At 45.5% G+C, this 18,351-nt stretch overlaps 1 protein-coding gene across 3 annotated transcripts in view; it reads left to right on the top strand.

Moving 5' to 3' along the window:
* Window positions 1-482: 482 nt before the first annotated feature.
* txlng (taxilin gamma) overlaps window positions 483-18,351 on the top strand; it is a 60,669-nt gene continuing 42,800 nt past the window's right edge. Inside the window, exons 1-2 of one of the 3 annotated variants that reach the window (XM_041210739.1) lie at window positions 753-797; window positions 9,415-9,508. In XM_041210739.1, the coding sequence (XP_041066673.1) occupies window positions 9,485-9,508 (24 nt within the window). In that variant the 5' untranslated portion in view covers window positions 753-797; window positions 9,415-9,484. Of the gene's footprint in view, window positions 798-9,414; window positions 9,509-18,351 lie in introns of all 3 variants that reach the window. The other 2 variants (XM_041210740.1, XM_041210738.1) reach the window with 2 other exon arrangements.

The following is an 18,351-nucleotide window of genomic DNA, read 5'->3' as shown; positions in this document are numbered from 1 at the left end:
AAAGCTACCACTTTCCTTGCCCTTTTCTTGCAATTCAAGCATGTTTCACCTTCTTTGCCCCCGGTTCTTGATGCCACTCTTGATTGATTACCACAGTGGAGGACTAAGACCGATAGGTTTAAGTAAAGAAAGCAGGCAAAGGGCAGCAAACGGATTTGAGGTAGAGATCAGCCATGTATCCTGGACACCGAAAAAGACTTAAGTGGCTAAATAGCTATTCATGTTCTGTAATGACAAATTAAATCAGCACAAATTCAAATCTGTTCAACTGCAACGTTGGCTATTATGAAATAAGGGGTTGTATAAGCAACAAGTACCTTACCTGCTATCGTGTACTTAAGGTCTGATGCTCATAGGAAACAGAAAGGGATTCAAATGTCAATCAGAAGTTCAAGCAAAGGAAATGTTTGACAGCGTTTTATCCATCCCCTGCTTGATGCTTTCATGTTTGTTTCACAGGAAAGATGCAAACGAGGACAATAATTTCCTGTATGGCAGGGGAGAGATCTTGAGTGTGTGTTTTGTATGTTGCTGTTCCGGGCAGTCAGCTCTCTCTCTCTCTCTCTCTGTGTGTGTGCACCACCACCCCCAACTACTCCCCATCCTCCTCCTCCTCTCCCCTCCCTCTCTTTCTCTCTCCCCCTCCCTCCCTCCCTCTCTTTCTCTCTCCCTCCCTCCCTCTCTCTCAGCTGTTCTCCCTCCCTCCTTCCTCTGGCAAAATTCACTTCCGTCACATCATGGCGACACGGATTGTACAGGAGGCGAGCAGACTGGATTTAACAGCTGAGGACAGAGAGGTAAAGGCGAGAGGATGGCGGGGAGGAGGGCAGCGCGGGGGTCCTCATGCTGCAAAGTCTGGAGGGGGGGAGGGGGGAGCCCGGGGTTGGGAGGGGGGGGGGGGGCGGGTGGTGGTGGGGGAGAACCCGGGGAGTTAGCGCCGGCTCCACATGGAGCAAAACGTCAAGAAAACACACACCGGGGGGGTGGGGGGGGAATGCTACAAAGCGCGTTTGTTCCGGGGTTGATAGATACACCATTTAAACATGAAGCATAAACAAATAAATAAACCCAGCCACCCAGCAACCCGGCCACCCAGCCACCCGGCCTCCTCCTCCTCCCCCGGGGGGGGGGGGGGGGGGGGGGAGCGAATGGAACTTCCAGCCCAGATCTTTTACAATAAGGTTCGTTGGAGAGAAAGGCCAGGACAAAACTGGCGCCTTGTGCGGAGGGTGAGGCCCGACATTGAGCGGGAGGCGGGATTTAACCGGAGCGGCCGCCAGGCGGGCGGGCGGGGTAAACCGGTCAGAGAGAGAGAGACAGAGTGACCAGTGAATGTGGAGAGGCTGGTGTCCGGAGAGCAGGTGTCCGCAGCCTCCCCGGAGGCAGGACAAATACAATCCCCCTTTCCCTTTAACCCCGCAGTCCAGTCAACTCACCTTCCTCAGAACCGGGTTATTGAGCAACATTTATACCTACCCCCGCCGCGCCACCTTGCCTGACGCAGGGTGCACGAGCTCGGTATCGGGGGCCTAAGAGTCTCACTGCGTAGCCTCTCCTTCGTGCCATTGGAACAACAACAACAACAAAAGTACACGCCAAGGTCCCTTCCCCAAACCTTCGCACAAGCAGATGGTTGTCCCGGGGGGGGGGGGGGGGGGTGGGGGTGCAGTTTGGCCGCTTTTTCTGCATTCGGGACGTGTGCCTAGGTCGGTCCGTCAGGCAGGGGGAGGGGGAGGGGGTTCTTTTTGTTCCTGCTTAACCCAGGTGGGCAGTCCAAAAGTACAGCGCCGGCCGGCCGGCCAGCTGGGGCATTGCCGCTTTATTTGAATGTGCCTTTTACAATGGGGGTTGGTAGGTTGATCCGACTGAGTTGCACGGCTGCAGATGGAACGTGGCCCGGGAATGACCGTTGCTGCAGATGGAACGTGGCCCGGGAATGACCGTTGCTGCAGATGGCTCGTGGCCCCGGGAGTGGGGGTGGGGGTGGTGGGGATTGGCCGGTGGTGTAGTTAGAACGTGGCCCCAGGAGAGGAGAGGGGAGGGGAGGTGGGGGGGGACTGACCGGGACCCCCGGCGGCCGGTGCGGCAGTGCCAGCGTGGGTGAGCACATGGGGGGATAACAGAGGGGGCAAAGCTGCGAGTTAACGGAGGACATCCTGGACCTCGGCAGATAACCCCCCCCCCCCCCCACCCGCAACTCAAAACACACGTTTTTTTTTGGTGGAGGAAGAGGGAAAGTGCGCACTTAGGCAGAAGATAAATAAATACGCATGCAGGTTTAAATTTGGTGATGGTATAAGTATTGGCGGGGGGGGGCGATTGCAGTAAAGGCGTGCGAATGTCAGGGTTTCTGCCACATCAGTGATTTTCATGTTCATGCTAAATTAATCACTTTAAAAGCGTTCCTTTTCTTTCGTTACCCTTTTATATTCTCTGCTGAACAGAGGTTTGGGTGTTAACATATGCTCCAGCACCAATTGTAGTTGAGAAACACAGTTACAAATGTTAGTGACACAGTGGCAGCAGGCGGAGTGCACGTGGAGAACATATCCCAGTTCAATAATGAATGCTGTGTGGGCTTTGGGGGCATAACGGTGCTGTGTACAGTGACACTGGCATTGGTGTTGTGATCTGATGCACACTGTCATCGCTGTAATTGGACCCTGGTTAGTTTACCTGATAAACAAGTATTCTATGAAATCCTTGCTCCTGTACCTGATTTTGAAGCAATGCAACCTGACACATTTGAGTTAGTCACTCCAGGCATGTGTATACTATTGGGGGGGCGGTGTAGGACAGGATGGGGATCTGGGAGTTATTCAAAATACTGATATCCACAGGTCCACAGCAGATCTTGAGGCTGCCTAGAGAGTAAATAGGATGTGTAGACATGAAAGTTCATTGTTATACTTTAAAATCAGCGAGTATTAATAGTCTTGCTTGTTATAGCCTAATTATATCCGTCGCAAATATTGCATGCCAGTGGCAGCTATTGGAGAACAGTGAAAGATTCTCATTTAGCCAACATGTTAGGTATCTTAATTCTACAGATATTTATTTGGATGCCCTGCCACATCATGTTTTTGTGTAAATGCACAATAAAAAATATTGTCTTAAGCAAAAGCATACGTTAGAGAGAGTGTCTGATTTTCCCCTGAGATGTTGCCACGAATACTGGAGAGAACTTCCAGGAGGAGAAGTGTCTGTGTGTATTTCTGTGTCAACCTGGATGGTAACTTGACAGGTCGGGAATCTGAAAAACATCCCAGTCTGTCAATACATGTCAGTTTCTGATCTGGAGCATAAGCAATAATTCTAGAAACATCCAGGTCATTCAGCACCTGTGGAGGGGACAGGTGAGTTGATGCTTTAGAGTGTACACCCTTTGTCAGAACAAGTTTTTTTCTTTTTGGTTCTATGGTGTCGTCTGACTTCTGCACGTGCGCACTTCCAGCCAGTGGATATGATCATGTGTGGAAACAGTTCCTCTCGCAGGCCAGTTATGCTGCTGCTGTTATCACTGTCCTATTAGGTGATCAGCATGGATGCATTAAAGGTGAAGTTAGATAAACATGATAGAGAAGGATATGGTGATGGTGTTAGATGAAGAGGGGTGGGAGGGGGACTTGTTTGCAGCATGGACCTAGTGGATGAAGCTGCTTGGTTCCAAGCTGTACTATCTATGTAATTGAGGTTGGGCGTAATCAGGGACTCAAGACCTGCGTTCATGTCACAAAATCTGTTTAGCCACTGAGCTATCCTTAATGCACTGATAGCACAGAACAAAACCTACAAAGAACTGCAGTTTCATTTCATATGAATACATTTCTTAACTGCTTTTTCCCTGGATTACTGATTGCTCGCTGGCTGTTATAGATTGGGCCTGCCTCTTCTTGATCCTGCATGAGCTCAGCCTGTGCTCAGCAGTTGTGGGACTTGTCTCGACAAACCACAGAGTCTGACCAAGGGATATAGAAGAAGTAAAGAAAGCTTAAGCAATCCTGTGCCTCCGAGCTCTGTGTCGTGGGTGTTGAGGTGTGCAGCAGTGTAGTGTGGGCAGAAAGCACCAGGCCCGTTGACTGTCCTTTTAATTGACCCATCTTTCTGATCCAGACAGGATCAGAATCCAAGCTTGTAACTCATGAACAGAGGTTGGAGGAGGTGTAAGTGTGCACCTCTTAACTGTTAATTTCGAGGAGTTATCAAGAGGTGCACAAGTGCACTAAAAAGGGAGATCCGTGCTCCAAGGTAGATGTTCTTTCCTTGAATGTTGCCTGACTTACACGGTTGCTTGATAAGTTCAGATACTTTCACACCTGTTGACAGTTCAAGTTGGCATCCAGTCAAACCATTTATGAACTATACAGTAATTGGTTGAGACTTGCGTATAAAAGAGTTTCGGGTGAGGTGTGTTGCTGGCATTAGTTCAGGTGAGCCATTCTAATGTCTGAATCATAAAAGTAGGTGAGCAAATGTTCATGCTAGTACTGTAGCAGTTGACATTTCTCATCACATAACTAGATAACAATTAGAAAAAAAGGAATAAAAGTGACGTGAACGGGTGTTCTTACTTGTGCAATTCCTGAAGGATTAAGCTATCATCTGGTTCTCAGAAGAGTGTTGTAAGATTTTCCAACATATTTATAGGCATAATTGTACACATACTGTTAAGACAATATCATGGAACAGCAGTGACTACACTGAATCCCAAAATTGTGCTAATATCTGTGGTGCTAATGTGCAGTAGTTTGTTTTCAGTGATGTAAATTTCAAAATTCAAATGACTTGCAATGCTCTGATCATGTTCTGCTATGAAATAGTGACAGTGTAACCCCAATATTTCTAAGCAAAGGCATGATTCCATCTTACCTGACTGGGATATGAAGCAAACTGTGTTTCTACGAGCTGATGTGTACGCAGTTGATAATTTAAGGACATAATCTGAATTTCAGTTGGTAGCATGCTCTTGATGTAGATGTACTTTCAAGCTCCAATTCAGGAACATGCTGGCATTCCATTTTGTACTGAAGGCCTACAGTTGACAGGTTCCTTGAACCATATTTCCAAAAAAGCCTCTGTAATTATTTGAAGACTTAAATAAGGTCACCTCAAGTTGAAGAAAATTAGCTCGCTTAGTTAACCTTCCTTTATTCACACCGTTATCTTGGCCTCCTGCCAATTCCTCATCTACACGCAGTCCCTTGGTGACACAATTCAGAGACATGATGTTGGTTTCCACGTGTATGCTGAAAACACTTGGCTCTATCTCACCACCACCTGTCCTGATCCTTCCACTGCCTCTGTTCTGTCAGCCTCCAGTTAAATGTTGGGAATGCCAAAACCATTGTCTTTGACTTTTTCACCATTAAAATTTGTTTCCTTGCTACAAATTCCATACCCCTCCTTGGACACCTACTCTGATTGGGACACTTTGCAACCTCAGGGTCTTATTTGATCTTGATCTGAGCTTCCAACTCTATATGCTCTCTGTTGTAAACACCATCTACTTCCACTGTTGTGAAGTTGCCCCTGCCTTAGCTCATCGACTGCTGAAGCAATCATCCATGCTGTAGTCACCATCAGATTCCATTATTCCAATGCCAGCCTTCCAACCTCCACAAACTTGAACTCCATCAACGTTCTGCTGCCCTTATCATAACCCGCATCACATCCCACTCACCCATCACCCCTGTGCTCAATGACCTACATTTGCTCCTGACCACCAATGCCCTGAATTTAAAATGCTCATCCTCGTGTTCAAGTTGCTCCATGGCCTCATCCCTTCTCAATCTGTGTAACCTCCTTCAGCCATACAGCACTCCAAAAGCTCTGCATTCCTCCGCTACTCTGGCCTTATGTACATCCCCCACTCCCTTCGCCCCACCATGGATAGCTGTGTCTTCAACTGTCTTGGCCCTAAGATCTAGAATTTCCTCCGGGTCTCACCATTACTCTTTCCTTTTGAGATTCTCTTTAAAACCTAGTTAATATCAAGCTTTCGGGCAATATTAGGAATGATGACTAATGCTTCAGTGTCTGCTTTTGTCTGATTACACTCTAAAGTGCCTTGGATTAAAGGTGCTTTATAAATGTAAGTTTATGTAAACTCCTGATGTCTGGAATAATCTTTGTTGCTTGTCACTGAATTCCCTTGCTGTTCATCCTATGATTTGGCAAAGAAAACTACACATAATACTCTAGATGTGGATCTGACCAGCACCTTATGCAGCAACCATGCAGAATTAATGTAGAACGCCTGTCTGTCTGCTTAGACAAATGCCTTCACCTAGACTTCTGTAGATTCATCCACCTGAACACCTTGGATATTGTTACTGATAATTAAGGTGCAGGATTGTGAAATTCCCTGGTATTTAAAGGGTAAAAAGTTCCCCTGCACTCTAGGTATATGTCAAGAACACAGATTGCAATATCATGTACTCCCAGATTCTGGGCACACAGTAGCGGGCTGGAGTGTGTAACTTTGTGAAGTGTGTTTATGATGTACACCACGAGGGTGCAGTGAAATGATTACCCTCAAGAATCTAAACTTGTCCTCCATTAATTGTTTTGGAGGGGTGGCGTGTAGTGAGGGGAGGGGAACCTTCATTATAGTAGCACCTGTTGAAATTTCAAATGCTTTTAGTTTGCTAATGTTAGCCTTTTATTAGCCTATGCGGTGTAGTCTTTACAATAAGCAATGTTTTAACAGTCAAAAACAGCTGGAAATGAACCGTAATTGGGGATGGGTAAATGTAAATAGCTGGTCAGATTAAGTTTAATTAATGGGATTACTACCTTGATTTCCTCACCCATGTTCTATTTTTAAAGAGAAGATTTATGCACATATATAACCCAGTGTTGCTTCATGTTTCTGCATTACCAGCTCAATATTTTATGTAACAGCTTGTGTTAACTCTGTTAAAAGCACCTCTCCCTGTCAAGTGATGTGAAAACAGTCTTACAGGCTGCAGTCCAACAGACACCAATCAATAAACAAGTTCTGCACCCACTGTGTGTATATTTCTATAAAATGAGTTAGGCTGTAATGGATTATCCCTAAATGATGATGTTTTAATATTTTGAAAAACAAATGAAGAACCTTTTTTATTCAGAGTTGTATTTAAACTCATTTAAATTACAGATCTCACAACTGGCGCATTACACAAGCTCGTGCATGTCATCAATCTGCATGAGGCAAGTGTCATACATCATTATGATGAGTCCATAGTACATTTAGAATCATACAATCAATATTACCAATCCACCTTGAATGTGCCAGCCTGGAGTACAGGTATTTGCGCTAATGTTAGAAACATGGAAAGATTTATGACTCAGGAGGTGGCCATTCAGCCCCTCATGTCTACACCGGCCAGAAGAAAAAAGCCACCCAGTCTAACCCACCTCCCCGGTCTTATTCCATAACCTCACAGGGTACCTCAAATGCATGTCCAGTTGTTTTTTTCCAATGTGATGAGTGTCCCATGCCTCAGCCACCCTTTCAGGCACAGAGTTCTAGAACCCCACCATCCTCTGGGTGAAAAAGAATTTACTCCTCAGCTCCCCTCTAATCCATAATTACTTTAAATCTATGCCCCCTGGTCATTGATCCCTCTGCTAATGGAACTAAGTCCTCTCCATCCACTGTATTGCAGCTCCTCATAATTTTATAGACCTTCCTTCCTCTTCCTCTGTTCCAAAGAAAACAACCCCAGCTTTCCAACCTTTCCTCAGAGCCAAAGTTCTCCATTCCTGGCAACATTATAAATCTCTGCAGTATTCCCTCTCGTGTGATCACATTCTTTCTGTAGTGCAATGGCCAGAACTCTATGTAGTATTCTAGCTGCAGTCTAATGAGTGTTTTGTACAGGTTGTGCTCCCCACTTTTTATACTATAGGCCTTGGACAATAAAGGAAAATATACCATATATGCCTTCTTGACCACCTTACCCACCTCTCCAGCTGCTTTAAGAGATCTGTAGAAATATACTTCAAGGTTCCTCTGTTCTAAACTTCTCTGAAATCCTTTGCCTTGTTTATCCTCCCCAAATGCCTTACCACGTACTTCTGTGGATTGAATTCCATTTCCACCTGTTCCAGTACATTGGCCTCTTCCTGCAATCTATAGCTACCTTCCTCACAATCAGCCACACGGCCAATTTTTGAATTATCTGCAAAATTCTTAATAGTGCTCCCCAAGTTTAAGTCTAAATCATTGATATATACCACTAACAGCAAGGGACCCAGTACTGAGCCCTGCAGAATCCCACTGGAAACATCCTTCCAGTCACGAAAATACTTGTTGATCATAATTGTTTGCTTTCTGCCACCAAGCCAATTTTGGACCTAAAGATTCTGAATGAAAAAATGCCCTCTCATCTCAGTCGTCAATGACCAACCACTTAACCTGAGGCTGTTCCCCATGTTCCAGATATTCCATCCAGAGGAAACAACTTCTCAGATTCTACCCTGTCAAGTCCTTTCAGAAGCTTGTATGTTTCAATGAGATCACCTCTCATTCTTCTAAACTCCAGAAAATATAGGCCCAATTTACTCAGACTCTCATCATTGAGCAACTCACTCATTCCAGGATCTAATCTGGTGAACCTTTGCTGTACCTCCTCAAAGAAAAGTATATCCTTCCTTCAATTATGGAGACCAAAATTACACACAGTATTTCAGGTATGGCCTCACCAAAGCTCCATACAAGTGTAGCAAGACTTCCTTGTTATTGTGCCCCAATCTCAATCACCTTGCAATAACGGCCAACATGCCATTTGCCTTCCTAATTGCTTGCTGTACCTTTTGTGAGACACACAAGTCCATCTGAATATCAACATAGAAAAGTATCATGCTTTTAAAAAATATTCCTTTTTTTTGTTCTTATTACCAAAATAACTTCACATTTCCCCATATTATACTCCATCTGCCACCTTGTTGCTTAACCTGCTGCAGATTTTTGCAGCCTTTTTGCGTCTTCCCCACATTCCTACCTATCTTCGTAATGTCAACAAACTTGAATAACATGACTCTCGGTCTCTTAATTAAGTCATTCATGTAGATTGTAAATAGCTGAGGCTCAAGCATTGATCCTTGCAGCATTCCCCTGTTACAGCTTGCCAACTTGAAAATGCCTCATTTATCCCCACTCTGCTTCCAGTCCGTTAACCAACCTCCATCCATGCTAATATGTTAGCCCTACTCCATGAGCCCTTATCTTGCATATTAATCTTTTTTGCGACACCTTATCGAATGTCTTTTGGAAATAATTCTTAAGTTAAGTTGGCTGCGAAGATCAAAATGTCAAAGTGATCTCTTTGGAGACGATCTGTATTATGTTTACACGGTCCTAATGGAGGTGCCCAAAACAGAATATATCTACTTGTTCAGTCTTAATGCCTGAATAATTTGTTTCAGGGATGTGGATTGAAACTTTGGGTGATTCACCTGACTCCCTAAACAACCCATTCAGCACCTGAAAAAGATTATGTTTCAAATCATTCCTTATGAGGTTAGTTTAAAGTTCTATCTTGGTGATTCTTTGAAAACTGTAAATTATTTTTAAAATTGGCAGCTCAGGAAGGAAGTAGATTGATGTTGCAGCCACAGAAATTGAAATTAGTTGCCTCCCAGCATATCGTGCAGGTGTTAAGGCTTTAACTGCTTGTAATATTTAATTTTAATCTCTGTCAGTGGGATAGCGGCGAAAATGTTATGGGCAGCTGTTTCACAGAGATATGGAAGGTATTAATGTACAACTAAAGTTGGTGTTTGAAATTGTCCAGACTAAAATCTAATTGCTGCAGTAATAATGCCTCCTTTTTGATGATTTATACATGTTGCACAATAGAATGCCTCTCCTAAGTCTCTCTACCTTTTCCTCCTTAATACCTACCTCTTTTGACCAAGCATATAGTCACCCATCCTCCTAGTTCTTTGACTTGATGTTGCTGTTAACTCCTGTGAAGAACCTTGGGACTTGCTTGTGATTGTGAGAAAAATATCGGGCCGGATTTTGCTGTAGAAATAATGGTGAAGCTGACCAGGTTTACTGTTATTAAAAAGTGAATTGGCATTGAATTAACTATTATAACTTCCACTTCCTGGCCCTGACTCTGTGTGCTTCAGCAAGAATTCCCCCATCTGATTGGTTATGGAGTTACTTTCCCTGTTCACACAGGCTCTCGATCCTCTCGAGGGCACCGCACCATTTTGACTCTTAATTTATTCTAAGTCCCAGGGCAAAATCCCCCAGAAAGCCTGTGGGCAAATGCAGGTCAAATGAGCAACTGATGCCCTTCATTTGCTACTGACAGCAAAGTTCGACCTGTCAGGTTCGCTTGTCACTTAATGATAGCATCAGTCTCCTTATTTTCAGAAAGAATGCTTTAACTGTGGTTTATTGAATACACTTTGTGAAAGTGCAGACTGAGCATCGCCTTGACTTATGTTGTGAAGAGAGACCAAGGCAGGGGTGTGTATAAGGAACAAGCGGTGTGGTACAATGATGCAGTTCTGATGGTGCATTGGGGGGAAGCTCCTGACTCTCTTTGGGGCAACAGTTGTTCGATGTCAGGTCTGCTTTGAGCCATGGCGACCAGAGCTGCTTGTCACTCACTCACTCTGCACCCCCCCCCCCCCCCCCCCCCCCCCCCCCCCAACCCCCCCCGGTGCTCTGATTTGAATTGTGCTTCTGGGGGTGTTAAACTGCTAGCCATGGTGGTGTGATGCTGCTCTTAGCAGGTTAGAGAGGTGAATGAATTATGTTGTACGGGCATGGGAAGAAACGGCTGCTTTCCAGGAAAGAAAGAGCATAGCTGCTGAACGACTTATTAATCAAACAGTATGCCTGTGAGTTCAGAGTGGATATTCCACAGCACTGCTGCTGGAAAGGTGGAGAATGGTGGCACTGAGAGATTGGGTAAGAGTGTCAAGGGAATGGAGTTGAAGTGTAACTCAACAATGATCTAATTTAATGGCAGAGCAGGCCTGAGGGGCTGAATGACCTGCTCCCGTTCCTATCTCCTGTCAGAAATGCATCTTCGTTATGTTTTCATGAAGTTAAGGCTCTATCTGGGGTGGGGTGAATTCAGATTTGTCTCCTAAGCCCTAACTGTGCACTTCCTGTAGCCTCTTTTACACTATATTTTTCCACTGCAAGTCAGTTCTGTATGTTTAGTGGGGTGGGTGTAACCGTATCTGTTACAGGAAGCCAATTCTAGGAATCGGTAGGATCGGCTGAAACGCAGATTAAAGATGGGTTTGATCAATTTCAAATGAACTTTGATCCACCATTTCTCCAGCCATTCAAATACCTCAACTTAAAAAGCAGACAGTGGGTGCTCTGCAGTGAAAATGCAGTGTGCATGTTGAATACTAATGCCACATATTTTATACCAAACAATTTAGGGCTCAGGTACAGTTTACGTTTAGGTTTAAATTGCAAAGATTAGCTCTCAATTGTTGCTTGTTTGTCCAAGATGGTAGTTAGAGCACAGAAGGTGAGGATTCATCCAGAAAGCAACCTGCTTAGAAGAGGTATTTTTTGTGAATATACAAATGTATGTAAAATTTTGAATGGTTTGTGCTAAGCACATGATGGATCCCACAGTAAGTGTAGATCAGTAAGTTCCATAAACTAAGCAATAAAGTGATCATTGAGGCTTAATACCCAGGATTGTCACTCCTGCCATTTTCCTTTTGCTATTAATGTACTTAATAGCTGACCTACAGCCAGAGTTTGAATATCTCCTGTGTCAGTTGTACTGATTCTCAGACCCACAGCATGTTAATTGTATATTAATTGTATTTCATGTAGAAATTCACTTGGGCCCCTGTAATAGACACAGACTGAACTGTTGTTGGGGGTTAGGAGGTGTCAGTTTGTAATGTGTAACTCTGCAAATAAATATAAAAGTGCCTAATGATTGGCTCCAGTTCTATCCTCCACCAACTGGCTTTCTGGGAGGGAGCAGTCATTGCTGGCAGGTGAGGAAGGTGTTGCTGCTGCTGCTGCTGTGGCTTGGAGGAGATGATGTGTGAAGGAGCCTGGCAGAAGGCAGCATTTCGATTTGCTTTGCTGCTGACTCCCCATTTTGAGAAGAGGAGAGAGGAAGGAAGAGTCAATGACAAAGAGAAGACTTTCACAATTTCTGCTCTGAAGGAGGGACATCTTCAACAGTAAGAGGTGGGTGCTTCATGCACTTTCATAAGGCCTGTTACTTGGAAGTGGGCATTGGAAAGAAGATGGAGGCCAGAAGATGGCGAGGGATGTGTTTATAAGCACGTGCACTCTCCCTCCCTATCGCCTAGTCTGGGAGAGCTGGAGCTGCCTGGGTGAAGTTTTCTTTCTTTTCATTAGGTGAATCCAGAGGACTGTACTTAGGTGGTTCTGGTTGTCCCAGGTGAAGACACCCCCTCCCCCTTACCAGGAAGGTCAATAACAGTAACCTCAGGAAGGTGCACCTCTCCAATACTAACTCACCGAGCCACATTTTGAATAGTGTCCCCACCCTTGTACTGCGCCCCTCCTCTCCCTCTATCTCTCTCTCTCCCACTTCGAGACGCAGTCGACGTGACTTTCGGCTGTCTCTTCCATTATTATTTTTGTGCGTTAGAACTGCCCAGAAGTGAGGAAGAGGATCTCCCATCCCAATGTAAGTGAGGGTTTTTTTTATTTTTCTTCTATACAGATGAAGGCTGTCAGAACCTTCAGGCCTGAGACTTGGGTTAGGTGTAGCTCACTTCACTTCGATGGTGACTTCATCTTTGGTGGCAGGGTCTGCTGGGACCTTTACAGGGGTGGCTGCCTCTGCTGTTCCTGTTGCTCTTGCATCCCTGTCACCATTCACTCCATTCACCAAAAAACATGGGGTGAAGAGCTGCACTCACACAAATATGACGATCAAGGCGTGTGTCAAAGCCATGGCTGGAACTGTAGGCCCTTCAACCATTGGACCTGCCTCGAAAATGTACGGGAAGGCCATACATTTCTTCCTGAAGTGCATCTGGCCCTAGAGAGGGGGCTTATGTGAACGGGGCCTTCCTACCAGCGGACTGTCTTCAGGCCACCGTGCAGTGAATAGTCACCTGAAACATTTGCCTTTTATCCTAGTATGCTGCACAGGGCAGCTCCGAGTCCTGGCCTACAGGGGGTCGAGCGCTGGTCATGAACCAACTGATGGCCGCCATGCTGTGGTACCGGCTGGTCACTTTGATCCCTCCCTGAGTTTGTTGCCAAGGTACAGAAAGGACTCATTGCCATCTCCTGGGACAAAATGCCACTCTGGGTCTCTGCTGCAGTGCTGCGTCCCTGGTTGGGGAGGGCAGTCAGGTGCTGGTGTACCTTCGTACCTAGGTGGCAACTTTAGCCTTTAGCTCCTGCAGAGATACCGTGTGTTAGGAATCCTCCTCGATGGTGTAGTATGGCAATGTATTTCAGCTGCACAGCCTCAAATACAACATGCAGCTCCTGTTTATAAAGCCGGGGGTGGGGGAGGGGAGGGGAGGGGGGGTGGTGGTGGTATGTGCCTTCATACCTCCTTGTAGGAGTTGCCTGTCTTCTACCAGGAACTGATCAGGGTCTGGAACAGTGTCACCTCCAGGACGGAGCTCTTCCCTGTCAGAAGTGGCGGCTATCGTCCAGGAGCTGCTGCTCAGGTATCTGTACCTCCATCAATCCGGGTTCATGGCTGGCGGAGGAGAGGGGTGCAGGCTGCCAAGGTGACCAGAGCCAGGGACACAGTGGACGGCAGAGGGGAAGGCTGGAGAAGCTGACATGATGCACGCCCTTTGGCAGCGTCCGGTTCTAGCTCGCGACCAAATCTGTGGAGAAACTTCAAAATTGTGGCGCTCAGACACGATGGCACTCACGGTGCCGAGGTGGCTTAAGCGTGAGCGAACTCACTTTCATTCGGATCAGTGCCAAGCCCTGAAACCTCCCTCGGGAACCTTAGCCCCACGACCCAAGCTGTCTCTTCGAAATCCTGTTGGTGCCGTTCCGCTCGCAAGACAGGGTTTCCAGTAGTGGCTGCTTTATCTCACCCTCCACTTCCTTGCCCTCATCAGCTGCCTAGGCAAATTGTGATGTTACAGCCTACCTTCTGGGGTAAGTGCTGTCCCCAGTGGGAGGCTCCCTACTAGGGAGTTCTCCCTTTGTCTATCGGGGCTTTAGCAGGGAGGGTGTTACACACATTAGTCCAGTGCAAGAACGCGTTGTCAATTCACAGACTCGCAGGCCTCGTGTAATTTCTGCAACCTAAAAGGAGCATGTTTTATATTTATGTAGGTTGGTTAAGCTTGCAGGCCCTCTTTCATTATCTGAAGTAATTGCTCCTCAAGGTCTAGCTGCACTTCAGTTCCATTCTCTTGATCTTTAACCATCTGGCATGGAGTGGAGCGAGCAGATCAGAGGGTTTTCTTGTGGGACTGCCCCTGGGCCTTGCCAAGTTGGCCATCAACAGGTCGAAGAAGCGGGCGGTTGCTCTACCTGACCGGCTGACCATGCAGGGTGCACCTGGAAAGAGAGCATGTGGTGTCCACTTGAGGCCTTCCACAACCCATGGGTACCGAGCGGACTGGGGTGCATCATCATCATCTCTGGAAATATCGCCTTAATCTGATTAGTGAAGCTTCCTTTAAGGTTTTTGTTTCTTGTTACATATGTTAATGTTGCCCCTTTCAAAAGGGGCAGTTAGTTCCTCTTTATTGACAGTTGTCTGGTTGGAGCATAGGAGCTATAAATAGAGACAGATTAAACTGTGCGGTTGTTGGGTTCCGAGGTATCTGTAATATGTAACTCTGTAAATAAATTTAAAACTGTGTGTAAAGATTGGCTCCAGTTCTAACCTTGATTAACTGGCTTTCTGGAATAAAACATGAGGCAGCACGTCACCTACTGTCCATCCTGACGTGACCATTTCTGTTTTCAACCTGACTCAACTTTCCAGCCTCCCCATTCCTGGCCTGTTCTGGCCAACCTCTCTCTACCCCACCTGCTTCCTCATTTCTGACTCAGTCTGCCTCGCACCGCTTGACTCGAGCCAGCTCCCTCACCAGCAATGAGCAACACCACAGGCAACCTCACCACCACAGCCATTTGCATTTATATACTACCCTTGACACAGTGAAATGTCTCAAGTTGCTTCATAATCAAACAAAATTTGATACCGAGTCAAAAATGAAGAATTAGGACAAGGAGCCACTGGCTTAGTTGAAGAGAAAAGCTTTAAGAAGTGTCTTAGAAAAGTAGAGAGGGGTAGTACTTTAAGGAGGCAATTCCAGTCTATTTTGTGTGAAGAAACTTGTGACTTGTAAGCTTCCCAAAATGCCTTTTGCAAGATGAGCGTGAGTTAATTAAGAGGATGTTTGTATTTCCAATATTTCTGACTACATCATCTTATCAAGACCATTTTAAAACAAAAAGTCCTCATGTTTCGGCCTTGATAGCCTCTGGCGTCTTTGTGTCTCCTCCCCATATTTACTCTTCACTGGGTTGGATCTGGCAGCTCCCACCTCACAAAGCTGACAGTGACCCCAAAGCAAAGGTGTTGGTCAGCATTAGGGAGAAAAGAAAACACAGCCTACCCGGCCTTGAAAAATCTGGCAAGCTGACACTGGGGTTACCGTGAGCAGTGCGAGTGACATTCAGCAGGAGCTGGGAACGCTAACAGAGCGCAACGATAAATTTAGCAGCTGCTCTCCATTCACTTACTGTGGTGTGGGTCCAGTGCACACTGTATTTGCTGATCAGTTAATTGGCTTTGACACTTGCAGGCTGACAGTGAAGCAGAGAACTTCGTCATGTGTGATCACTACTGATTCTGAGCCAGCTGAGCAGTGTTTGCATATGAAGGAACCTTTTGTGTCACTACCGCAGAGAAGGAGATCATTTGGCCCTTCGAGATCATGCCGGCTCTCTGTCGAGCAATCCAGTCAGTCCCACTGCCCTGTTCAACCCCCACAGCTCTGTAAGTTTATTTCCCCCGAATACCCGTCCAGTTTCCTTTTGAAATCATTAATTGTCTCCAAATCCACCACCCCCACAGGCAGCGAGTGGGGGCAGAAGTAATGTTCCTCACATGCGCCCTATCTCAAACCTTGTATGTGTCCCCTAGTCCTCCTAACATCAGCCAATGGGAAACAGCTTTTCTTTGCCTGTCCTAGCTAAAGCTGTCGTAATCTTGTACACCTTTATCAAATCTCAAAGAACAAGTCCATCTTCTCCAACCTAACTCTTGTAGACAATGACATCACTTAATTAAAAGACAGGTGCATAAAATAATAAGTCTGAAGTGCTGTGTGCAATAAGACATTTTAACAAGCTCATGATCAGCTGGTGCTTGTGAAAAAGATTGCATTGAAAGAAGCCTTAGCTTGTCAGCCTGACACACCTGTTTACCTGCACAAAGAACTGGGTATTATTTACATTTTTCATGTCTTTTAATTGAAGCACTTAAATAGGTCTTGTCCACAGCTGCCTCTTTGCAATAAAATTTGAAAGCGTTGCAGCACAGTAGTAGTGTGGGTGAATGATTCAAATCTGTGTTTGCATAAACATGAATCTATAACCGATCAGACAGTTTTAGCAGTAATTCAGTGGGTAGCATTCTCACCTGAGTCAGAAGATTGTGGGTTCAAATTGCACTCCAGAGATTTGTCGGCTCAATCTAGTTTATAGTTTTGAGTGCGGTACCGTGGGAGTGTGTGATGAGACGTTAAACCAAGGCCCTGTCTGCCCCCTCAGTTGGATAGAAAGGATCCCATGGCATGATTTTGAAGAAGAGCAGGGGAATTAGTACCGGTGTACTGGCCAATATTCATCCCTCAATCAACATCATTGAAGCAGATAACCTGATTGCGATCTGGTTGTTTTTGAGACCTTGCTGCGCACAGATCGGCTGCAGCATTTCCTACATTGCAGCAGTGACTATACAGCCAATAAAAATGTTTTGAAATAAAGGGTTTTAGGATGCTCTGAGACCATAAAAGTTGATATAAATGCAAGTTGTTCCTTTTGCCTTGTACACTCTATCTTGGCCCCTCCCATGGAGAGCGATGAGTTGCTGGAGGCCTTGCCAGCACCCGAGATGCAGTGCCCAAGCTAAAATTCCTGGCTGATGGACAGGAGTGGAACCAAACACTGGATGGTGGTCCCAAAGTGATGGACTACAACGGAAGTGGTGGTAAAAGAGTGCAATGGCTGAGTGCCTGTGAGGCTGGTTGACTCTGTGGTCAGAAAGGATGGCAAGTTGGGCCAGGAAGGTTTGGCTTTATGTGGACATGGGCAGAAATGAGGATTCAGGTAGGGAACTGCGGGAGAGGTGAGAGCAAAGCTGGCTGGTAACTATGCATTCGAGGACCTTGAGGAAAGCGGCAGTTTGGAGACGGAATCAGCCTCTCTCTTGAACTGTGCATCAACTGCCTGCTAGTAGCCAGCTCTGTAAATTTGTTTTTTTCATTAAATTATAGAATGGTTTTAGCACAGAAGGAGGCAATCGGCCCATCGTGATCACTCTGGTATGGTCCCAATGTTATTAATCTAAAACCATATATCAGAATAACCAGTCCATTGCTGTGCTGGCTCTCTGTGAAAGAAACTCAGACAGTCCCTGTCCCCTTGCTTCCCCCGTAACCCTGCAAAAGTTTCTCTTCAGATAATGATCCAATTCCCTTTTCAATACTGTGATTGACCCTGCCTCCACCACATACTCAGCTAGTGCACTCCAGATCTGAACCACTCACTACATGAAAATGGTTTTTTCCTCATGTTGCCTTTGGTTCTTTAATTATTCACTTTTTTCAGTGGAAAGGCCAAGAGCTGTTTGTAATACATCACTGAGGTCAACATGAGTAGATCAGATTTTACTCTCAGGTAACCTGTTGTATTGCTTCTAACTTAGTCATATACTCTTGTTCAAGGTGCACAGTAATGGACTCATTATTCTGATATATAGTTTTAGATTTATAACATTGAGATCATGCAGACATACTCACTGAACTTAACACATCATTGACATTGGAAGATACTCAATGTAAAAATTTGTATATCCAGTTTTGCAGTCAGACGTTCTTTCAGCCTTGGTCTCGGGCATTTGCTACCAACCTCATGTTTTTTTGTATGTTGGCAGAGAATTAATTCTGAATTAATCAGAATAATACCTCTGCCTCCATCCTTTGCTGCAAGGGTTTGCAGCTTTTGGATCTTTCTGTTATTACCAGCCGTTGTTGTTTTGGTGACGGGTGCCTTCAGTGCTATATGGCGACATTCATGGTGCAGGATTATCAATGGTAACAATTAGCGATTCTTGAATTCTTGACTGTTGAGAAATGTGCTTTAATATATCCAAAAATAAT

This window comes from Carcharodon carcharias, chromosome 18, assembly GCF_017639515.1.
Source record: "Carcharodon carcharias isolate sCarCar2 chromosome 18, sCarCar2.pri, whole genome shotgun sequence".
In the NCBI taxonomy this organism is placed as follows: Eukaryota; Metazoa; Chordata; class Chondrichthyes; order Lamniformes; family Lamnidae; genus Carcharodon; species Carcharodon carcharias.
Note: the sequence above shows the minus strand (reverse complement) of the source record. Positions and strands in the feature narration are given on the sequence as shown.